The 25,651-nt window shown below is 46.0% G+C and overlaps 1 protein-coding gene across 7 annotated transcripts in view; it reads right to left on the reverse strand.

Moving 5' to 3' along the window:
* Window positions 1-25,651, reverse strand: part of KDM6A (lysine demethylase 6A) — a 303,262-nt gene that overhangs the window by 239,091 nt on the left and 38,520 nt on the right. For all 7 annotated transcript variants that reach the window (XM_045002630.1, XM_045002631.1, XM_045002629.1 and 4 more), the window contains exon 3: window positions 22,078-22,186. In XM_045002630.1, coding sequence (XP_044858565.1) covers window positions 22,078-22,186 — 109 coding nt within the window. The remainder of the gene's footprint in view (window positions 1-22,077; window positions 22,187-25,651) is intronic.

The following is a 25,651-nucleotide window of genomic DNA, read 5'->3' on the forward strand; positions in this document are numbered from 1 at the left end:
TGGGGAATGTCTCTTTTTCTCTCTGGCTGCTGAAGAACCTGGAAAATTGCAGCCCGTATGTAGCCCATGGGTCCCAGTAGGGCCAACACAATGAAAAAGACATGGGTGAGGAACCCATGGGTGTCTGTACCAAGCCTGTTGGTCACATCTAGCTTCATAATGCCTTGTCCAAGCATAATGGTTGACTTGTGTAGCTCCCCGATGTGAAGTGGGGGGGGGTCCTGCGGGGAAACTGAATATATGTCCTTTTCCTCCTCCTCGTCATCATCACTAGAGAAATTGAGAGAAGCATAACTGGGAGTAACTTATATGTTTGATACAGTGTATCTAAGCAGTTTGGTCGATGTTGTCTTTGAGGATCTGGTCTTACCCTTGCTTCTACTTCCTGACAGTATCGTTTTGTCGGATCCTGCCCTCTTCACGTCTTTGGACTTACTGGCGGCGATGGTACCATAGGAACCAAAAGCCTGACAGGTACTCAGCATTGTACCTGTCAGTATCGAAGTCACCGACCTAGCAGGGGATTTTCTTTTGGGGCGGGGGGGAAGAGAAGATGGTTCCCTGCTAGGAGAACTTGAGGCCTGCTTCTTGGTGGCTTTCTGTGAAGAATCCATTCATTTCCTCCTCAGACAGCAGGGAGTGGTGTTGAGTGGCTGATGTTGAAGGGGAGAGACCGCTGTCCAAGGGGTCCCAGCACCGGGGTCAGAAGTTGGCCGTAGCAAGCTCTTCATCAAAAGGAGTTTTAGCTTGAGCTAACAGCTTTTCTCGGTTCTTGCCTTAAGTTTAAGGCAACGTGTGCTCTTTTGGGGCACATGTGCCTCTCCTAGACAGCAGCTACAACAGGAGAGACAGCTGCTGACAGGGATGGCATCCCAGAAGGAGAAGCAACATTTGAATCCAGGGGAGCCGGGCATAACCCCCTTTATAGGGATCACCTCCCTGAAGGAAAGAAATGGGGAAGAACTACACTAATCTATGAGTCAAAAACAAATAAAAATTTAAACAAGAAAAAAAGGGGAAATAGGGTACAACTAACTCACTAAAAGGCTAACAAAAACGCTACCAGTACAATAATAAGAGCAAGAAAATACTAAGGAAATCGCTACGAAAGGGCTCGGCTAAGGGCTCCATCTCAGGCCAACAGTGGATGAGAAGGAACTGAGGGTGGCTTGGATGCACAGCACTGTATAGCAACGCAAAAAGCACTGCTACAAAAATTCTGATCCTAGGCGCAGAGACACAGACACACCACTAAAGTAGAACACCCACAGGGACGCTATTCAAAGAAGAATTTGGAGTCATCCTGGAAGACATCTGCTCAATGTTCAGGGGCATTCAAAAAGACTAAAAACATTAGGAACTATTAGGAAAGGGATAAATAATAAGACATAAATATCCAGAAATATCATATTGCCACTATATAAATCCATGGTATGCCCAAATCTGGAATACTGCATGCAGTTCTGGTTGTCCCCATTTCAAAAAACATACATTAGAATTGGAAAAATTATAGAGAAAGGTCACAAAAATGATTAGGGGTATGAAACATATGCTTCCATATGAAGAGATTAAAAAGACTGGGACTGTTCAACTTACAAGAGAGAGACTACTAAAGGGGGGATATGATAAAAAAAGTCTATAAAATCATGAATGGTCTGGAGAAAATGAATACAGAAATGCTATTTACCCCTTTACATAACACAAGAACGTAATGAAATTAATAGGGAGCAGGTTTAAAACAAACAAAGAAGTATCTCTTCACACAACGCACATTCAACCTGTGGAATTCATTGCCAGGGGCTGTTGTGAAGCCCAAAAGTATAACTGGGTTCAAAAAAGAACTGGATAAGTTCCTGGAGGACAGGTCAATCAATAGCAATTAGATAAGACGGTCAGGGACACAAACCCATGCTTTGGTTGTCCCTAAGCCTCTGACTGACAGAAGCTAGTACTAGATGACAGGAGATGGATCACTTGATAATTGCCCTGTTCTGTTCATTCCCTCTGATGCATCCGACATTGGCTACTGTCAGAAGACAGGATACCAGGCTAGATGAACCATTGTTCTGATCCAGTATGGCCATTTTTATGTCCTTTCTACTTAGGCTTCCTAACCCTGTCCATTATAAAAAGGTTGTTGTGGCCATTTTTGAGACGCTCTAGCAACTCACTCATTTGCATTAGACATTTGAAAATCAGCATGGGGGAAAGCCCTTTGGCTAGAGAAGTGCTTTTCTTTGTCCCATGAAATTCCATTCAGATTTTGCTGATACACAAACTTTTGAAAACCATTTCTCTTCCTTCACTTGTGTTCTTCAGAACTTTGGCAGCTCACCAGACTAACAGCTGAACACGAATGTTCTAAAGTGCTTGGTTCATGCTGGCATCAAAGCAACAGAACACAATGTACTGGGAACACCTAGGGACTGGTGGAGCAGATGTCATGTTGGAGAGAGGGGAACAGAACCACCCCAGGCTCCCCCTAACTACACCCTAGTCGCAGTGGCCCATCCCTCCTTTCCAGGATATCAGCCTTCTCCGGCTTCCAGTTAATGTAGTTAGTCCCTTACATGAAGTGGTAGATGTCTCTATTACAGTGCTGAAGGTTCAGAGTTTAAACCCCATTAATGATGCATGACAGAGGGATTGTTACAACTGAACATAGTACCATTTGTTTTTACCTTTTTCTCCTTTTAAAAAGTAGGAAATTACATGCAAAAAAATTAAGTATGTTATTGAGATTACGAAGTCAAACACTCAAAAATGCCAGATTTACATTTTTACATCCCGCCTCCGCCCCTCTCCTGGAGCCTCAGCGTCTCCGGCGGGGCCCCTGAGCCCCGCCCCGCTCAGAGACGCGTGGTGAGGGGGCGGGGCTGGGAGCTCCAACGGGGCCTGAGCCCCGCCCCGCTCAGAGCGGCGTGGGGAGGGGGCGGGGCAGCTGCCTCCGCTCGGCGTGGAGCTCACAGCCCCGCCCCCTCACCACGCGGCTCTGAGCGGGACGGAGCTCAGGCCTCGCCGGAGACGCGCTCGGGTAAGGGGGGGGGGGAAGCGGGACCCGCCGGGCCCGGGCCGGGGGAGGGAAGCGAGACCCGCCAGGCCGGGGGGTGGGGGAGGGAAGCGGGACCCGCCGGGGCCGGGCCGGGGGAAGGGAAGCGGGACCCGCCGGGGCCGGGCTGGGGGGGGGGAAGGGAAGCGAGACCCGCCGGGGCTGGGCTGGGCCGGGCCGGGGGGCATGGGCGGCAGGTTATATACTTGTGTGGGGCCCGGGCCCCAGCAATATTCAGGGCTGGGCGCCCTGCTCCAGCAATAGTTGGAGCTGGGTCTCTTCCCGCCCCCCCGGTCCTGCCTGGATCGGCCCCGGCCACCGCAGGTCTCCCCCCGCCGCCACGACCCTGCCTGGAGCAGGTCCCAGCCCCCACCTGCCACGCCCCCTCCGCGTGTTCCCCCCCCTCCGCCGCGTTGTGTTGCATCCCTGCCTGACAGAACGCAGCGCGCCTCTCCCCTGCCTGCTGCCCGGAGGGCTCCCAGCAGATTTGCTGTCTGCTGCCGCAGGGTCCTAGTGCCTGCCCTCCGCCAGTACTGGCAAGGCAGGCTGCCCTTACCCTGAGCCTCTCCAACCCCAAACCCTCAGCCCCAGCCAGAGCCCTCATTCCCCCCGCACCCTAATCCTCAGCCCCAGCCCTGAGCACCCCCACATCATGAACCCCTCATCCACAGCCCTCACCCCACAGCCCAACCCTCTTCCCTAGCCCTGAGCCCCCTCCTGCATCATGTACCCCTCACCCTCAGCCCCACAGCCCTCACCCCTGCACTCCCTCCTATCCCCAAACTCCGTCCCAAAGCCTGCACCCCCACCCCCTGCCGCAGCCTGGAGCCTGCATCGAGCACAGAGCCTGCATCCAGACCCCCTCCCCCACCCAAACTCCCTCCCAGAGCCTTAGGCAGTAAATCTAAGTGCGTGTTTTGTCCTTTGAGTGAGGTGCATTACTGAGTGTATATATTTATTAAAACTGCGCGCGCTTAGGGGAGGAGGTGGAGAAGAGACAGGGCAGGGGCGGGGCCTCATGGAAGGGGTGGATTGGGGGTGGGGCCAGGGGCAGCAAGGGGGCGTGTCAGTGATGCGGCCCTCGGGCCAATGCACTAGTCCTCATGCGGCCCTCGGGGTCATTTGAGTTTGAGACCCCTGGTTTAAAGGGACCCTGATTTTGGCCCCCTTGGAGCCCTGACTGACGCCTACGACTGCCTCGGCCATGCCTTCTGCCAAAGTCCTGTCTTTGTCTAGGCGCAGGGTAAGGGCGGTGAGGCTGGGGACGGAAAGGCCAGCGCTGAGTCACCGGCGTGTGCATGCCGAGAAAGTGCATAGTGACCCTGCTGTCCTTCAGGCTTTGCAGCCTATCGTCAGTTTTTTCAGAGAACAGGCCTTTGCCATCGAAGGGCAAGTCCTGCATAGTATGCTGCAGCTCCGGGGGAAGGCCCGACACCTGGAGCCATGAAATGCGCCTCATGGCAACACCCGAGGCCAGAGTCCTGGCAGCGGAGTCAGCTGCATCCAATGAGGCCTGGAGGGAAGTTCTCGCCACTTTCTTCCCTTCTTCCAGGAGGGCAGCAAACTCTTGACGGGAGTCCTGAGGAACCAACTCCGTAAATTTGCCCACTGCTGCCCAGGTGTTGTAATTGTAGCGGCTAAGCAGGGCTTGCTGGTTTGCTACACAGAGTTGCAGGGCCCCTGCCGAGTACACCTTATGGCCCAGTAAGTCCATTCGCCTAGCCTCCTTTGATTTAGGGGCTGGTGCCTGCTGGCCATGGCATTCCCTCTCATTGACGGACTGGACGACAAGGGAGCAAGGGGGAGGATGTGCATATAGGTACTCATACCCCCTGGTGGGTACCATGTACTTGTGTTTGACTCCCCTGGCCGCGGGCGGGGTAGAGGCTGGAGACTGCCAGATGGTATCCACATTGGCTTGGATCATCCGAATGAACGGTAGGGCCAATCTAGTGGGGGCGTCAGCCGACAGAATGTCTACGACTGGATCCTCTATCTCCGAGACTTCTTCCACTTGGAGGTTCATATTGAGTGCCACCCGTCTCAGGAGGTCCTGATGGGCCCTCAAGTCGATTGGAGGAGGGCCCGAGGAGGATGTTCCTGCCACTGCCTCATCTGGGGAGGAAGAAGAAGAAAGGCCGGGGACAAGCGGGTCCTGCGTGGGCTCGTGCTCCTGGACAACCTCCTGTTCCAGTGGGATCTGGGAGTCCGGTGGCTGAACCGGGGCTTCCTCCTTCCCGGTCAGAGGGGGACGGCTAACTGTCGCCTCTGGCACCCGGTGCTCTGACGGAACAAAGCGAGATGGAATCACAGGTACGCCTTGGGCCTGGTGGTACGCCCAAGGTGTCCAGAATGACCACTGATGGGGACCAGGGTGCTGGGCCTGGGGCTCCTGGAAGACTCTGGTGGGCACATCTGAATCACGGTCCTGCGCGTATGAACTGCCCGCGTGGGACGACACTGATGCATGTCTGGATGGCCATGGAGGAGCTGAAAAGCCCTGGGCAGAGTCTCCCTCTCTAGCTGGCGTCGCTCGATGCAGCACCGGGGATCGGTACTGGGAGGCATACAGGTACCGGGAGCGAGATCGGGACCTGCGACCGGAGCGGTGCTAGGAGGTCAACCGAGATCTCGAGGCTCGACGTCGGGAGTGGCTACGAGAGTCACGGTGCCTGGAGCGGTGCCGGGAGCTGGAGCAGTGCCGAGTGTCCCAGGCCAGCGAACGGGACCAAGTGCTGCAAGTAGGACCGGTACTGAAATGGAGAACGGTGCCGGGACTGCGAGCGGCGTCAGGACCTGGATCGGCGATGGGACCGAGAGCGTCTGCGGGACCGCGATCGTGAATGGTGCCACTCTGCGGTGCCGACGGAGGGTGGTCTGATCAAGGCAGGCTTGCCGATCGACTGTATAACCCACACCGGCGGTGCCGGAGGTTGAGGCAGCGCAGACTCCGTCATTGCAATCAACTCCCTCGCTGTGGAAAATGTCTCCGGCATGGAGGGAATAGTGAGCTCAACCACGGCTCGCACCGGGGAGCTTTCAGGCACTGGACTCGACAGCTCTTGCATGGCCGGAATCGACGGTGCCGATGTTGTCGGTGCCACAGCAGGTACCGGTGCCGGGCAGTCCGACTTAGTAGAGCGCTCAGGCTGCAGAGCAAGCGGAGCGGACGCAGCAGGAGTCTTGTGCCTCTTCGCCCTCGGGGAGAGGGATTGGTGCTGAGCGGACGTCGGTGCCAGCCGGTGCCAAGAGGCCTTGGCAGTACCGGCGCGATCCGGTGCCGAGGGAGCGCTTCTTGAAGACTGTCCAGCGCTCGGTGCCGAGGGCGGAGGAGTAAGAGCTGCCTCCATCAGGAGCTGCTTGAGACGAAAGTCCCGCTCCTTTTTTGTTCTCGGCTTAAAGGCCTTACAAATGCGGCACTTATCTGTTAGGTTAGATTCCCCGAGCCACTTAAGACAGGAGTCGTGGGGATCTCCTGTCGGCATCGGCTTGTGGCAGGCCGAGCACAGTTTGAAACCCGGTGAACCGGGCATAGGCCCCGGCACCGGGTGCGGGGAAGGGGATAATTCCCGAACCCCTCTGAACTATATACACTAACTATACTATAAACGAATAAAGTTTACCACAACTATATAAATCTGAACTATATATACAAGAATTAAAGAGAGAACTATGAGTAGCTAGGGAAGTGGAGGTCAGCTAAGCCGCGCTCCACTGTTCCAATGACTGACACGGGCGGTAAGAAGGAACTGAAGGGCCATTGGGTCAGCAGGGGTATATATTCGGCGCTATAGCGGCGCCACTCCAGGGGGCGACCCAGCCGACCCACCCAGTGTTGCTAGGGTAAAAATCTTCCGACGAACGTGCACGCGGCATGCGTGCACACCCTAATTGGAATCGATATGAGCAAGCACTCAAAGAGGAACAGAACATTTCACACTCAGATTTCCCATACAGTTAAAACTCATTCATATCTCATGCATGAGCTGCATCTGAAGTATTTTTTAAAAGATTAATGATCATTTTTGCTATCATTCTTCATAATAGAAAGTACTCATAAACCACTGCTGATGGAGAAAATGTGCTGTTATAGAGAATTGCACAAAGAACTGCCCTCTTTCTAAATAATTGTCATCTCCTATTGCTCTCAATGAGACTGAAGATATGTTCTTTCATTAAAGATGCCACCACTTCTCACTGTTTCCTTGGGGAGCAAAGCCAAGCTGTCTGCAAGGAAAACTGTGGTTCTTAACAGCATAGCACAAATAAGCTAAAGCATACCAGTGAATCTGGTCATAAATTAATTTACAAAATATGGTTTAAGATGGATACGATATTCTCTTTAAAGCATTATAAATATACAAACATTCTCTATGTTTAATGGCTATTAAGAACATTTTAATTAAAGAATTTCCACACAAAAATTACATTGAGAGTACATATCAGTAATTAAGAATAAATACAAGTATTGTACTTTTCCAAAACCAAAAATCATAAACACAAGAAATACAGAGATAAGGTTAAACTTTAAAGAAATCCAAATATGCTGAATACATGGAAGTGCAGTTTCATAACTGTGCCATATTGCAATACCATTCGGGGGAGGGCAAGAGAAATCTAACACATTTTAAACATCAGTTTAATCTAACCTGAGACTACAAACACTCAAATACCTTAATCATATGGTTGCTGTATGATGTCAATAGGACAGAGTTACAGACCGCAAACAACAGTCTCATTTAGGATCCTTAAATATAAACCCACTAATACTAAAGCTAGTCACTGAAATTCTTAGCATTATAAAATATTTTGTTGGCACAGGTAAAAATTAAAACAACTTCCTCTTTTGCTGTGGAAAATAGCCTTCAACAATATATTAAGTACATTTTCGTTAAGAAAGGGCAAGTTTTTAGTATGAATGTCAGAAAAATCTGCTATCCAACAAGGTCTATTAGATTGTGGAATATTCTCCTCAGGGTAAAATGTGGATGGTACCATTCAATGAGACATCTAAAACTAGACTAGAGAAATATACTAGATTAGAAAATAGACTGTAGTTAACTGTATACTGGTAGGATGGACTTTGTGACCTATTCCAACAGGTCTACTTTATCTAACTTCTATGACTACTTAAATTTAGGAGGGTCTTCAAAAAGATACTTCCTATTGAGCATCTTGAATCTGCATGGTTCACTTGAGAAAAAAATAATTAAATGGCTAGATACTGGCACCATCTAGTGGTGTACTATGAGGTTAAAAGACAATAGATTTTTGGCCTCTTGAATTTCTAATTCCAGTTTAAAATTCAACTATGGTGGAGACCAGTAAGGACAGGAGTGCGTCTGATTGCACCCTACAGATCTTTTATCTGGGATGTATCTCAAGAAAAAGCATTACTGTATTTGATTTCTTGTATGGAAATACAAATGAGGAAGCATTCTCTAGGCAGCATCCGCAAAAGGATTGTCTGTAGGTAGCTTATAATTTGAAAGCATTCGAAATAGCCACAAATTTATCACCAGAGAATTTATGGACAAGTGAACTGGGAGCAAATTCTTAGCACTAAACGACCCTGACAGAAAGGAGGAGAGAAAGGAATTTAGCTGGAGAGCTTTACAAAGGATGGAATTAAGCTATATCCTTCATTTCAAATTTGACAGACTCCTTAGGCCACCTAAATGTTTGGTTATTTACCACCAAGGTCAGATGTAACATGATTATGTGAACACTTAAATGGGTGATGTCAATTTGGTATTCAGTATTGCTTTAGATGCAGTCAGGGCCAGTCATGCTGGGCAAAGGATTTGCTCCCAATGTAAGGCAGATGAGAGTTCAGTCTTGTGCACATGATAGAAGGCAGTACTGAGGCCAGAGCGAAATAACACCTCTTGGGTCAGAGGACCTCGGTACAGAGGCTAATCTTGGTATTCTCAACAGACCTAGAGTCTGCCAACATACATAGCCAAGAGCCTCAAGCGTCTCTCCTTCCTAACGAGGGGAGTGAAGGCACAGCAAAACACTACCAAAATAAGATACTCCATTGCACACACTAGTCCCCCTAAGGAGAGAATGGGAGAACAAACGTGACCACTGTTCCCTCTAAGCTGTACGCATGTGCGCGGGCACACAAATCCTAAACCCCATGCACACGGTGAAACATCATGCGCAGAAAAATTTGCACAGAAGACATTTTTTGCACACACGGCCTGTCAAAAAATAGAGGGAACACTGAACGTGACAAATGTTTGTCATCCAATAACATATTAAGTATTGTGACTCTCAGATACTATTGTGATGAACATGGTATAAAACCTATAAAGAATGGAATAGCACACTGGGTTACCAAGTGGGTCTCATCCAGACACAGAAGGCACTGAACATGGGAGTTGGTCTTTGGTATGATTCATGGGTAATAGGCACGTCTCTTAAAATCCTTACAGGGCTCAACATGGTCACGGTGAGGCCAAAGGCTTTCTGTAGAAGGGTGGGCTATGTATGTTAAACTATTCTATGCTACCGTTTACAAGCTAACAAAAGGAAATAAGACAGACTATGGAAATGTCTACCCTGAAGGCACAAAGGTGAATTCTGTTAACACTCCACACTATTGGTGAAGGAACTGAGGGGTAGGGGTCACTTCCTTAGAGAGTGGGGCAATGACCTCACCTCACGCAAGTTTTCTTGTGCATGCAAGATAGCTTTTCAAGGCCGTTCCACAGCTCAACACCAGGAGTGCCATATTCTACAAGTGGGTCTTTGTAAGTTTAACAGATCTATTAACAGAACTGTGGATGTGAGGTATAAGATGACCCTCTAGCAGATGCTCTGAGCTGGGAGGATGACAAATATGTGATTACTTTAGGGAAAAAGACAGTTACCTTTTCCGTAACTGGTGTTCTTCAAGATGTGTTGCTCATGTCTATTCCACAGTAGGTGTGCATGCTCGCCACGTGCACCAGTGCCGGAAGTTTTTCCCCGTAGGGGGGAGCGCCCCTCACAACCTCTGGGGTGGCGCCTGCCTGGTGCGGTATAAGAAGAGCTGCACGCTCCTCTCACCCTCAGTTCCTTCTCGCCAGACAACCCCAACAGAGGAGAAGGTGGGTGGGATGTGGAATAGACATGAGCAACACATCTCGAAGAACATCAGTTACGGAAAAGGTAACTGCTTTTACTTCTTCGAGAGATTGCTCATGTGTATTTCACAGTAGGTGATTCCAAGCTATATCTGTAGAAGGTGGGTAGGAGTTCACAAGTTCCCAGGACAGATCACAGCCCTGCCAAACCCGGCGTCATCCCTGGTTTGGGAGACGATTGTATAGTGTGAGGTGAACGTGTGAACCAGCGACCACATGGCAGCCCTACAAATGTCCTGGATGGGGACATGGGCCACGAAGGTCGAGCGTGCCCTCACAATGGGTGGCGGGGGAGCCACTGCCAGCTCATAACAGGAACGGATGCACGAAGTGACCCAATTGGAAAGCCGCTGAGTGGAAATCGGCTGGCCCCTCGCGCGCTCAGCCGAGGTGACAAACAGCTGCGAGGACTTTCTGAACAGCTTAGACCGCTCGAGGAAGAAAGCCAGAGCCTGCCGCACATCGAGCGTGTGGAGGCGGCATTCCTCACTGGATGCATGAGGCTTGGGGCAGAGGACCAGTAGAAAAATGTCCTGACCCATGTGGTAGGCAGAGACCACCTTTGGGAGGAACGCGGGGTGTGGGTGGAGCTGGAACTTGCCCTTATGAAAGACCATGTACGGCAGTTCGGAGGTCAGGGCCCTGAGCTCCGAGACTCGCCTGGCCGAGGTGATAGCAACCAGAAAGGCCACCTTCCACGAGAGGTGAGACCAGGAACATGTGGCCAGTGGTTCAAATGGGGGCCCCGTGAGACGAGCCAACACCAGGTATAGGTCCCACTGTGGAACCAGGGGTCTAGAATACGGGAAAAGATGGTCTAGACCCTTAAGGAACCGGCCAGTCATAGAAGATTGCACCTCGCTGGAGAGCCTGGAGAGGAGGAGCCATGACGCCCATTTCATGGACACCATGCAGGCCATTGAATGTGCAGCCGTGTCCACAGCATCCGAGACAGCCTGCAGGGAAGCCCGAGCTGCTGCTGTTCCTTCCTCCACCAGCGCCCTGAACTCCTTCTTATCGCACTCCTGGAGGGGGACCTCATATTTAGGCAGGGAGCCCCACAGATTAAATTCGTACCAACCCAAGAAGGCCTGATGTTTGCCATTCATAACTGGAAGCTCGAAGATGAATAAATTTTTCTTCCAAAAGACTCCAGCCTCCAAGAGTCTTTGTTCTTTGGGGTCGGGGATGGCTGACCCTGTCGTCCCCTGTGGTTGACCAACTCGACCACCAGGGAGTTGGGCACCAGGTGGGTATATAGGTACTCATGCCCTTTGTACCTACTAAAGTACTTGCATTCTGCCTTTTTTGATATAGGGTCCAATGAGGCCAGTGTTTGCCACAGGGCATTTGAAATTTTAGCCACCCCTTCATGGAGCGGCAAGGCCACCCTACCTGGTTCCAATGGGGACAACACGTTGAACAGAGAGTCCAAGGGCTCCTCCATCTCCTCTGCCTGGAGGAGGAGGTTTGCTGCCACCCTCTTTAAGAGCTCTTGGTGGGCCCTGAAGTACTCCTGCAGGATGGAGGGAGGCGGGGCCGCAATCCCATCCTGCAGGCGGGGCGAAGAGGCCGGTGCGGTGCTTTGGGTGTCGACCGGCACCAGAGGATCCACCACCTGGTCGGACTCCAGGCACGGTACCGAGGACGAGCGCCCCACCGATTCCTTTGTCGGGTGTCCGGAGAGGGAGGCTGATGGTGCTTCCGAAGCTCCAGCCACCGAGCGAGCTCTCAGTGGGGGCTGCGCTGGAGGATACGGTGCCCACTGGTACCACTGGGCCAGCCACGATGCTTGGTGCCACTGCACCGGCTGTGGCACCGGCGGGGCCTGCTGCCCAGGTTGGCCAGTCTGGCCTGAAGAACGGCTACGAATAGAGACCAGGCTGGTGTAGGATGCGCTGTCTCTCAACCGGGTGGAGTGGCGGTGCCGGGATCTGCAACGGTCACAGGACCACAATCTCTACTTGGAGGACCGATACCGACGGTAATAGCTGCTCCGCGAACGGCCTCGACGGCGAGATGCCTGCAATTGATGCCTGGGGATGCGGTGCCTTGGCAGAGACTTGGAGCAGGAGCCCGAGCGGGAACGGCATCAACGACCGTGCCGTGACCAACTGTGGTACCCTCTCCAGGAGGAGGACCGACGATGATGTCCGCCACGGTCCGTGGATATCCGGTCTCTGAGGAGGACCAGTTCCACAAGTCACGGACGGACGGAACCCAGCCTGAGAGTCTGGTCGGCGTCAAGGGTGGTCCATGTGGACTCTGGGCAGTGATCGGCACCAGGAATGTTCCCTCGACCGAGACCAAGCCAGGGGCGACTCTGGAGATCCCAGCAGAGGCTTGCCTCTGGAGCATGGGGCACCGGCATGGACAAGACGTCCCAGGCCGCCTGGAGGGCTTTGGGCATGGACCGCATCCGGACTTCTGGAGAGGCCTGTTCAGAAGGGGCTGGGCTACTCCGCTCTACATGAGTCAGAGGCCTGGGGCCCGGTGGGGATCAAGGACTGCCCGACATGGGCCTAGACTTCCCTCGGTGTCGCTGTAAAGAGAGAAAGAGTCTTCCTGGCCCTCTTGGCGTGCCCCGTGGACGGAGAGCGGTGCCAACTGGTCAATGGCACCAGCGGATCACGCTGGCACGGAGCAGCGTGTTGGGATCAGCGCCAACTCCATCAGAATGGCTCGAAGTCTAATGTTCCTTTCTCTTTTGCCCCGAGGCTTAAACGATTTGCAAATCTTGCACCCCTCGCTGATATGGGTTTCTCCCAAGCAGCACAAACAGTCTGTGTGCTGGTCACTTCTTGGCATAGAACGCCGACAAGAACCGCACAACTTAAATCCCGGGGCATGCCCCGGCCCGGGCTCACTGACTGACTAACTAAACTAACTGCACTAAGTACAGGTACTAAACGAACGAAGAGTTCTGGGGACAAGCTACAGCAAAGCTGGAGCAGAGCAGTTCTGACGCACCTTCACTGGTGGCAAAAGGGAACTGGGGGGGGAGCGCGCAGCTCCCCTTATACTGCGCAAGGCAAGCACCACGCCAGGCGCTCCCCCTTACTGCTAGGGGAAAAACTTCCGGCACCGGTGCATGTGGCGACCACGCACACCTATTGTGGAATACACATGAGCAATCACTCAAAGAAGGAATCAAGACAAGACAACATCTAATTAGTCCCCAGAGAAATGGGACACCCGAGAGTGAATAGTCATAAGCTTAGTTTTCACACAACCATGGCTGTAACAACTAACTATGGCCATCATTAGAAAATGCAAGGTTAACAGTAAACACAAGAGTTAACTAAACTAAGTACCACAACAGCAACGAAAGTTATCAGTATTATAAGCACTCTTTAGATAATACACAAGAAGAGAGCCTAAAGTTGATACATCCATTCTATAACACACTTCTGAGATGCAGAAGACATCCCCTGAGGAGCACAGCTGGATCACATTTAGCTCAGAAATCCTTCAAAGGATATACTATATATCAGGAGTCCCCAACGCAGTGCCTGTGGGCGCCATGGCGCCCGCAGGGGCATCTAAATGCGCCCGCGTCTTAGCAGTGTCCCCAATCTTTTCGTCTGGAAGGACCGTTGAGAGGCGTCACCGCCAAGGCGGCATTTCAGCAGATGCTCCGCCGCCGCCACAGTCCTTCATCTGGCACCCGCCAGACGAAAAGGTTGGGGACAACTGCTATATATCTACCTCTCAAAAATGCCTTTAGTAATATTAAAAAGCATATTGTAATATGAAACGGAACATTGTCTCAAGCAACTGATTAATCATGTAATTAATTACATATTTCTTCAAGGTAGATATTGCGTACATTATATCAAATTTTTATCCTAAAATTATTTCCCAAGATTTCTCCATCTTCTTAAGGGCCCCACTCAAAGCTGATACAGGACATCTAGAGATCTAGGGTTTGCGGTGTAAAGTGAACATTCTCAGAATATCAGTGCACACAGATACATTTCCTAGTGTCCCCAACATACCATTCTCCCTTGAAGTGATTTAATCAGGGAGGGTTTTTTTTGGGGGGGGTGAGGGGGCACAAAGGAGAGGGGTGTAGGCAGAGAGCTAATGATCCATTAAAGCCTGGTTATTTAATTCTCTAGAATGGATTCTTTTTCATTATTGCTCAGAGGCATCTTAAACAGTCTGGGCTGAATGATAAAAATCCACCAACACACAACTGGGTTACTCATGCCAAAGATTTTAATCCTTCTTGCTACTTAAATATATATTAAAATGCCACAAGACTACAATCACAAAGCTCCAGAACACCAAAATTTTATAATTAAAATAATTACCCTTGCAGTGAGTTTTCCCTATGCCAGAAAAACCACCACATTATAACTGCAGCCCTATTAAAAGTTCCAGATGCACTATCTCAAAGTAACACACACAATATGGCAGTTTGGTAAGCGCCCCATAATGGGTGATAGCCACAATTAAGTTTTCCATTGACAATTAACCGGAGTTAAGAACCTCCAGCAGACTCCATGGACCCCAAAATATCACTCCTGAACAGAGGGGGAAAAAAAGATGGGGATATCTACAGTAGCAGCAGAAGTACTGATTTTACTCACACGTGCAATTTTTTTAATTAAGATTTAAAATGGTTTTTTAGTTCAGAGCTGTCCACACAGAGCAATAGAGTAGTCTCCAATTACAATACCTTCTTGAGGCTGTAACGGTCTATCAAAACAGTGACCAAACTAAAAATTCTCTTGAGACGGAGCTATTGTCTATTACTGCAAAAAACTGTACTATTAAATGTATACAATTAAAATACCCATTTGTTACAAAGAATATGTAGTCAAAGACTGTTTACTTTTTCAAAAATTCTTAGTAAACAAACCATGAACTCTTCAAAAGCCAATATTTTTACAATTAGCTCAATTTTTCAGCCATAACCCTAATATTGTCTTAAAATATACCACTTCAAAGGAGGCACAATTTCATTTACAGTTTTAATAGAAGTTTTAAAACAAGTGCACAATGTTGCTAGAAATGTTTGTGCGCTGTTCACCATCATGCAATCAGTATTTGCAAACAAGATATAAGCACTGTTTGGCCCATAAACTGTGTAGGAACAATTTTATTAACAATTTATTCACTGTAATATTTATTGTACTTCAGTCACATGCATGATTTATGCTCTTTACTCTGAGTATCTGCATTATCAGATAATTTCAGACATTTTATCTAGTGACCAAATAGAATGATTTTTCTGTTCATTGCACTGAATAAAATAGCATGTTATAAAATCCACAAGGACATCAACACAACTTTGATAAGCAAGACATACAGCAATGAGATTTCATCAAGGCTGCGTCAATGTTCGGTGTACCAGGTTTAAAATACCTGAGTGCAGTGAACCTCACTTAGTATAATCTGTTAAAATGACTAGAAATTTAGGTGTGACCAGGTGAGCAATCCACACTTTTGTAAATATCTTGAAATTTTCTTTATCACTGAATTGTATCAATTTTTATACACAAATATCGCGTGCCCTGTTTACAGAGCTCTGTGGTTAAGCTTTGGACAACAGCTTCAAGTACACACTCACCTATTTATCAGTGACAAGTTTTCCTGGAAGAAGGAAAGCCTAAACCCATCCATTTATACAGAATCCAACCTTCCAAATGCAAACCAATGCAGTTCTGTATTCCTGATTCCAAAACAACATCAGAAGAACATTAACAAGACTGGTGAACTGCACTGCCGATAATCAGAATCTTTTAGACATCACGTCAATTCTACTGTAGTGCACCTTAGGAAAAGTACAAACAGCAGACAGATAAAAGCTAGGACTTCATTATAATCTAATCTAACCTTCTTCATAACACAAGCCAAAGAACCTCATCCAATAATTTCTGCAACAAGCGCATACCTATCTGACCTATACCCTATCTTTTAGGAAGAGGTTCAGTCTTGATTTCAAAGACTTCAAATGAGGAATCTACTACTTCCCTAGGTAATTAACTATTAGGATTATCACCTTCACTTAAAAGTTTGTATTTTATTTCTAGTGTGAATTTGTTTACCTTCAGCTTCCAATTCACTTATGTCCAATACAAAAGGTAATACAACCTCCCTACTCCTATTTCAGTAGTACTTTGCTCTCTTTCACACCACAATGCTGTGTGTGTCATGTTCAATTGCTTATCTACCCTGACCCCTTAAGCCCTTTACAGAGTTGCTGCTTCTCAGGATACAGTGCACCTTTTTATAAATGTAACCTATGTTCTTTGTTCCTAGATTTAGAACTTGCATTGGCTGTATTAAAACACATGTTCTAATAACAGGTTTCAGAGTAGCAGCCATGTTAGTCTGTATCCGCAAAAAGAACAGGAGTACTTGTGGCACCTTAAAGACTAACAAATTTATTGTAGCATGAGCTTTCGTGAGCTACAGCTCACTTCTTCGGATGCATAGAATGGAACACACAGACAGGAGATATTTATACATACAGAGAACATGAAAAGGTGGAAGTATGCATAACAACAGGAAAAGTCTAATCAATTGAGATGAGCTCTTATCAGCAGGAGGAAAAAAAAACGTTTTGAAGTGATAATTAAGATGGCCAATAGAAGGTGTGAGGAGAACTTAACATAGGGAAATAGATTCAATTAGTGTAATGACCCAACCATTCCCAGTCTTTGTTTAGGCCAGAGTTAATTGTATCTAATTTGCATATTAATTCGAGTTCAGCAGTTTCTCTTTGGAGTCTGTTTTTGAAGTTTTTTTGTTGCAAAATTGCCACCTTCAAGTCTATCACTGAGTGGTTAGAGAGGTTGAAGTGTTCTCCCACTGGTTTTTGAATGTTATGATTCCTGATGTCAGATTTGTGTCCATTTATTCTTTTGCGTAGAGACTGTCCGGTTTGGCCAATGTACATGGCAGAGGGGCATTGCTGGCACATGATGGCATATATCACGTTGGTAGATGTGCAGGTGTACGAGCCCCTGATGGCGTGTCTGATGTGATTAGGTCCTATGATGGTGTCACTTGAATGGATATGTGGACAGAGCTGGCATCGGGCTTTGTTGCAAGGATAGGTTCCTGGGTTAGTGTTTATGTTGTATGGTGTGCGGTTGCTGGTGAGTATTTGCTTCAGATTGGGAGACTTCTCCTGTTGTTATGCATACTTCCACCTTTTCATGTTCTCTGTATGTATAAATATCTCCTGTCTGTGTGTTCCATTCTATGCATCCGAAGAAGTGAGCTGTAGCTCACGAAAGCTCATGCTACAATAAATTTGTTAGTCTTTAAGGTGCCACAAGTACTCCTGTTCTTTATGTTCTAGTAAGTCAACCTTACCACCAAGTGATCCACATTGGCCTGTAGACTGACCTCACCCCATCTTTATCACTCCAATTGTTGTGGGATCTGCAAACTTTACCAGCACTTATATTTTCTTCCAGATCATTGATAAAGATATTAAATAGCACTGGGCCAAGAACAGAGACCTGCCAGATCCCAACAGAAACACACCAATTTACAATTACTTTTTGCATCCTGTAAATTAGTTTTTAATCCATTTAATATGAGCTATATTGATTTTATATAGTACTTTTTCCTCCCAAAATTAAAATGACATATAGGACTAAGTCAAATGCCTTACAAAAATCTAAGTATATTATGTCAACAGTTTATTAACCAAACTTGTCAAAAATAGTATTATTTGATGACATCAAAAGACTGATTTTGAAAAGATGTATTTTCCATTAAGCCATGTTGATTAGTATTAATTATGCTACCACCTCATAACTGTTTACTGATTTTGTCTCATACCATTCTTTCCATGATTTTGCCTGTGATTAATGTCAGACTAATCAGCCTATAGCTTCCTGGGTCTTGCCATTTACCCTTTTCAAATAGTGGCACAATATTATCTTTCTCCTAGTCCTCAGGAACTTCCAGGGTTCTAAGATTTGATAAAAATCAACATTAATAGATCACAGAGCTTTTTCCATCAATTCTTTTGATATTCGTGGTGCAAATTATCTAGTCCTGCAGATTTAAAAATGTTAAACTGTTGCTGTTTAACATACTCCTTAGTTACTAACTGAATAGAATGTATTTCATGATCACTAAGATAAGAATACTGTTTTCTTTCAAATACTGAATCCTGTTTTCTTTCAAATACTGAATAGAAATATTTAAATACTTCTGCCTTTTGATTGATGATTTATCATCCTTGTCTAGCATCAGACCTACAGTACTGCTAGAATTTTGTTTGTTCCCAATATATTTAAAGAACTCTTTGTCCTTGACCCCACTGGCCATAGATTTTTTTCCACTTACACCTTTAGCTTCTCTTAACTGTCTAAAACTCCTAACGGCTGTGCTGACTGGTACTCCTTGCTTTCATCTTCCCTAATGTTTCATTATATAGTACTTATTTTTATTACTTTCACCTCCCCTCCAAAACAGGATTATTTTTTTTAAATCAAATAAGCCTTCTTTCTTGACGGCAGAATTGTGTGTTTTGAAGCATCTAAAAGAATTCTTAAATATAATTCCCATTTTTATGTTTAAGTACTTCCTCTCACTCAATTTTAGCACGTGATGGCTTTCATCTTTGGAAACTGGCCTTTTTAAAGCATCAAGTATACCTACTACTTGATGTTCTATCTGCACATAGCAAATGAAAATAGACATCATAAATTTTCATAAATTATCTGGAAAAAGGGGTGAATAGTGAGGTGGTAAAATTCACACGATGCAAAATTACTCAAGATTGTAACTCTTTGCCTTCAGCTTTAGAATTAACTAAGGGATCTCACAAGACACTGTGACTGGGCAACAAAATGACAGATGAAATTCAGTGTTGTTGATAATGCACAATGGAAAAAATAATCCCAGCTATACATACAAAGTGATGGGGTTTCAATTAGCTGTTACCACTCAAAAAAGTGGTCATCATGGATAGTTCCCTGAAATCATCATGGATAGTTCCCTGAAATCATCTGCTCAGTGTGCAGCAGCAGTCAAAAAAGCTAACAATATTTTCTATAAATCCATGGTATACCCACACCTTGAATACTGCATGCAGTTCAGGTCACCTCATCCCCAAAAAGCCACATTAGAATGGGAAGAGATACAGAGAAGGGCAACAAAAATGATTAGGGATATGGAACAACTTCCATATGAGGAGAGATCCAGACAACTGCGACTGTTCAGCCTGGAAAATAAATGACTGAGGTGGGGGATATGACAGAAGTCTATAAAGTCATGAATAGTATGGACAAAGTGAATAGGGAAGTGTTATTCACATAATACAAGAACTAGGGGTCATCCAATTAAATTCATAAGCAGCAGGTTTAAAACAAACATAAGGAAGTACTTCTTCACAGAACACATAGTCAACATGTGCAGCTCATTGCCAGGGAATGTTGTGAAGGCCAAAATATAACGAGGTTCAAAAAAATACTTAGATAAATTCACGGAGAATAGGTCCATCAACGGCTATTAGCCAAGATGGTTAGGGATGCAACCCCATCGTCCTGGTGTCCCTAAACCTCTGACTGCCAGAAGATGCAACTGGACAACAGGTGATGGATCACTCCAAACAGCCCAGTTCTGTTCATTCCTTCTGAAGAATCTAGCACTGGCAACTGTCTGACGACAGTATACTGGGCTAGATGGACCACTGGTCTGCCCCAATATACCCATTCTTATGTTCTTATCACTCACACCTGAGCAACCATACATTTTTAGTTCAGTGATCAATTCATCTTTGTCTAAATTAAGTCTAATGTACAAATTACCGCAAGCTGGTTTCAGTAATTTGTGTTTGAAAGTTATACATTTTTTAGAATCTCCAAAGATATTTTACAAGTGGCAGCAAGAGATCTCTGGCATATGTCCCCCAGACTGAAATTCCCAATAATGTAATATTTCCATCTACACACTATAGACAGAAGTTTAAGGAGCTGCTCATCCTGCCCCCTTTTCTGATTTGGTGGTCTATAGCAGACTTCCCTCCCCCCACTACCACTTGTGATTTATCAGTTAATCCTTTGATCCATAAGCTTCCCAGTTCTCTCCTTCAGAATTGTCAATAATTCTAGAGCAGGTAGTGGTATCTTTAATGGAGAGTGCCACTCTATGTACCATACCTCCCATTGTATCTTTCCTAAACACAGCACATCCAGTGATTTTAACATGTCATGTGATTGAAACCTGATGCGTTGCATAATACCAATCACATCAAATTTCTTTTCTAATTCCTTGTTTATTCTCACTATTCCTATTGCAATTCTTATTGTCTATGTAATAAAACAATGGAGATTTCCACAGGCGAGGGAGACTCCCTCAAAAACAGAAAAAAATGGACACCTCTAAGGTCTTGTCTATACTTCCAGCAATGTCTACAGTAGCTACACACTGCAGTGAAAAGCAGGCTGTGTCCATCCTGTGGCATTTAGCTACACATGGCAAAGAACGGTTCTGACAGAGGCAATGTAGCAGGGAAAGGCGCTAACAGCTCCCTGCCAGCCTACACGCCCCCCCTTTCCACCCTCCCACACACACACTTCCCCACTCTAGAGTCTTTCCCTGCAACGTGGAAAAGCTTTTACCACTTCCAGACACTTTCACTGAGGCAGGGAAAGGCTCCAGCAGCAGTACACTACACTAGTAAAAAGAGTGTACATGTAGGAGGCACTGTGTGGGCATGTAGAGAGCCATGTAGGGTATATACCCAAAGGTTCTCGTGTGTTTGCATTCTACTTGCCTAAGCAATGCTCACTATCTACACTGCTATTTACATAAATGCTAACTAGGCATACAATGTCTATATTCTACCTGCCCATAAGTGTAGACGTAGCCTAAGACTCTGGAGGCTCTTAAGTGAAGAGCAGGCTTACCCATTTCATTTTTGCCAGTCAGGTCAGGTCAGGTCAAAACCATGTTAGCCAGCGTCTGGGGGTAGGGGGAGGGAAGATTGGGAAGCCGTTGGTGTCCGTACCTCTGTAGATTAGCAGGATGCCCATAATCAATTATTAGCACTCTCAGATTAAGAGGATACCCTCTTTGATGTTAAACTAGTCTCTTCTGCATCTGAATCTGGAGGAGAATAAAATCACTATACTACTATTCTCCACGTCTAAGTGTCCAGAGTAGCCTAATGCCGCAAGGTGAGCTAGCGCTGGGCTTGTCTCGTCAGCCAACCATGTTTCAGTGATGCAGACCACATTAGGTGGCCCACAGCTGACGAGTTTGTGGTGGTAAAGAATGGTGACTCCTGACCATGATTCCATTAGCATAAGGCAGATGTCTTGAAAATGACATAAATTAGAACAATCTTTAGATTGTTGTAACTTACATCAGGGCCAAACACCAGTTTCTGGCTGTTAACAGACTTGGGAGAGCGCAAATGCTGCTTTATACCTGACCCCTTTTCCAGGGGCTTGTGCCAAGCACACATCAGGGATCTGGACAATATTCCTGGTACACATTTAGGTCTCCTTTTCATTTATAATGCCTATTCTTATTCTAGTTGTCTACATTTGATATACACTTATGGTTATGTTGTAGTCGGTTTACTTTATTTTTGAACATTTTCAGCAACAGAAGAAACGTGGGGAACAATTAGGTTCTATGTTTGTATATTATTCACATCTGTTCGTGAACCAGTAAACATGTTCTACTAAAACACTTGCCCACAAGGTTTCTCTGAGGGAAGGGAAGAACAAAAGTATTCCTCAGTACAATACTTATTTTGTTACCGACTCTGAAGCATGGTGCAAGCCAACAGAAAGTGCTGAAGTTGATCTACCCAATATTTATGGTTATATTGTGGTGTCATAATCAAATATGGGTCATTAAAGACACTAGTTATTAAAACTGCTATACAAGTGTGATAAAAAGCCTTACCTTTTGGATAATCTTCCAATAAGAGGTTGAAGTGACCTAACTGACAAAAGAAATCAGACTCGACCTTTCCTTCAGCTTTCAATATCAGAGATTCATAGCAGCGAACAGCCTGTAAAAGAGAAGTACAGATACTTTCAAAATGCTGTATTGTACTCAACAAAGCACATTTTATAAATGCATCTTCTTTCTAATAGAAATATAAACCTTTTACCAAACCTAATCTTATTGTGCAAAACTAAAAACTCTGCAGTTTTCTGCAACAACCAGAGTTATTTCAGAATTATGTCATCCTTGGTTTTAAAGCAAGAAGAGGGAGAGCACATATTGAAAAAATGTCAGATTCAAACACAAATATCCAGCAATACTAATAACCATAATACAGAAAAAACAAAATATTTTTTTCTTTACTTGTGAAAGTGACACACACTTCATTTCCCTAAGGAAAAACAAATTGATACAGTACATCAGAGGGGATTGATTTAAATTGAAGTGATATAAATCACTGAATGTAATTATGATTTAAATCAGCAAGTAAGAAACTGATTAAAATCATCAATTTTAATCTTGTTTTGCATTTGTTCTTTAGTTATTTTCCGAAAGAACATTTGAGTCTAGTTGACTGCTGTAATTTGATACTTTTTGCTAACCAGGAGGATACATAATCTATACATATTTAAATAATTATATTAAACATATAATTACTCAAGTTCTTAATTTACCATTTCTTATTTACTAGATCATTTTTTGTCATAATTTGTGTCAAGCTGAATTTGTATGAAATTGGAATTCAATTAAAAATGTTTTTTTTAAAATACAAAAAAAGCATTTAAAAATTGTTTTAACACTAAGATCATGTCTACACTGTCACTTATGTCAGTAAAACTTGTGTCACTCAAAAGAACATCCCCCTGAGTGACATAAGTTTCACTGGCATAAATGGTAGTGTGCACAGCACTGTGTCAGTTGGGGAGCTCCTCCCGCTGACATAGCTACCACCACTTTTTGAGGTGGTGGTATCATGTTGAGGGGAGAGCTAAAAGGTAATAAAGGTAATAATTGGAGATATACCAATCTCCTAGAACTGGAAGGGACCTCGAAAGGTCATCGAGTCCAGCCCCCTGCCTTCACTAGCAGGACCAATTTTTTGCCGCAGATCCCTAAATGGCCTCCTCAAGGATTGAACTCACAACCCTGGGTTTAGCAGGCCAATGCTCAAACCACTGAGCTATCTCCCCCCCCCCGCCCCGTTGGCATAGAGCGGTTACATGGGTGATCTTACAGCAGCACAGCTGCATCAGTACAGCTGTGCTGCTGTAAGGTCACTAGTGTAGACATGCCTTAGTTTAGCAATACATCGACGAGTCCGGTGGCGCCTTAAAGTCCTGGCTTTTCAACTCCTAGTCGATTTCTAAACTTGAAATGGGACCTGAAAGTAGTCTTCCACATTCCAAATGAGTGACCCAGCCACCAGGCTATCTGGCTATTCTAAGGAGTGGTGGTGTTTCTCTTATGAACTTTTTTCTTCAGATAACAAAGTCTAATTTTTGTTTCAGTGCAGAACAAAAACAAAAATAATGAAAGCTCAATTTTTTTTGTAAAATGGAATTCTTATTTTTTGCCCAGACCTGGCTGGAAGCTCATTCATACAATTAACATTTTCTGATACAAAGCAGGTAAAATACAATTTTGTTTTTGTACTATTCACATCACAGCTTGAGATATGGATAAACTCCAAACAAGAATTGGGTAACCCATAAAATCTTTTGGGCAAGTAAACAGATGAGGAAGACAACTTTGCTAAGATGACCAAATACTGCCTAAGGGAAAATCTGAATTTCTGGAGAACACTGACACAGCAGGATCCCCCTAACCAGGGATGAGCCTGGCTTCCCTGAACTATTCAAGGCTATAAATCATACATGCTTAAACAGTTTAGCATCTGGGACTCTACAGTGATTCGATCAAATTTTATCAAACCACACTTAGAGAAAACATATTTAGTGGTTAGAGTACAAGGGTGGGTGTCGGGTCACCTGGGTCTATATCTGGCTCTCACACACATGTCTGTATGACCTTCAGCAAGTCAGATTTTCACTATGTCTGTCTCCAATCCCTCAGCCAGCAATATTTAGGATTTTTACCTATATTCACAGGGATATCATGTGACATTTCATTTTAACTTCTAAAGCTCTTCTTGGAAGTTCAGATTGGAGGCAACAGAGAAATAAAAAGCACAAGTGTTTTCCTTGCTTTCCGTTCTCAAGGGAGAATAGGAAACACCAAGATAATCTCTTTTTTCCTTCCAGAGAATTAAGTCTACACAAGTTTTTTTTTTTTTTTAAACCCAGTATCCCAAGTCCTCACCCACACAAATATGGATATTCTGGTGCAGATTTGGTTCAAAAACCGTATCTTCTTCCCACCAAACACCTTTGAAGACATCCCTGGAAAGGAGTCAATACTTTTCCCCTTCGAACAGGGGAGGGCAAACTACAGCCCCTGGGCCAGATCTGGCCCGTGAGATGGCCAGCCCCATGGTGCAGCGGCCGGCACATCCCTGCGGCCCCTGGGAGGGGTGGCGGAGGTGCACTGCGCGCTGCACTCGCCTGCAGGCACCGCCCCCCGCAGCTCCCATTGGCCAGAAATGGGGAATGGCAGCCAAATGGGAGCTTTGGAAGTGGTACTCACAGGCAAGGGTAGCGTGCTGCGGAGCCGCCTGCCCCATCCCACCCCCAGGAGCCACTACCAGACATGCTGCCCACTTCCGAGAGCGATGTGGGACCAAGGCGGGCAGGGAGCCAGCCTTAGCCCCGCTGCGCACCGCTGCCACCCAAGAGCTGCTCAAGGTAGGCGGCACCAGGCTGGAGCTTACACCCCAACCCCCTGCTCTGAGCCCCCTAACTCCCTGTCTTGCACCCTCCTGCACCCCAACCCCCTGCCACATCCTACACCCAAACCCCTTGCCCTTGGCCCATTCCTGCACACTGCACCCCCCACACCCTCATATACACCGCACTCCCTCCCACACCCCAACCCCCTGCACCAGCCCTACAGTCATGGCCCTGCATACAAATTTCCCCGCCCACATGTGGCCCTCGGGACAAAAAGTTCACCCACTCCTGCATTTTGAAAAAAGGAGGTCATACCTACATGGATTTTCTTGGGTGGGAATCTCAAGGGATCAGACCCAAAAGGATTTGTAACTACATAGATGGACAGCCACTGGGATAACATCAAGTGTAAAAAATTATATTTACTCCTGGGGGAATTCTGCACCAAACAATTAAAAATTCTACACACAGTATTTTTAAAATTCAGCAAGATTCTGAATATTTTTGTCAAAATAAATACAATATAATCACGCCAGTTTCAATTACTGTGGTAATTTATTTCAAAATACGTGTCAGCAACAAAAGACAGTGAGGAATTTTTTTTTGACAAATACATTCCTTATTAGGAATACTCATACAGAACTTGGAGTAATAATTCATTTAAACTACAATACAGAAATGTATTTCCCGCACCCTTCAGAAGCAGTGCAAAGGCTTGGGGGAGTCAGGGATAACAGAGAGGC

This window comes from Mauremys mutica, chromosome 1 (assembly GCF_020497125.1).
Source record: "Mauremys mutica isolate MM-2020 ecotype Southern chromosome 1, ASM2049712v1, whole genome shotgun sequence".
Lineage (NCBI taxonomy): Eukaryota > Metazoa > Chordata > Testudines > Geoemydidae > Mauremys > Mauremys mutica.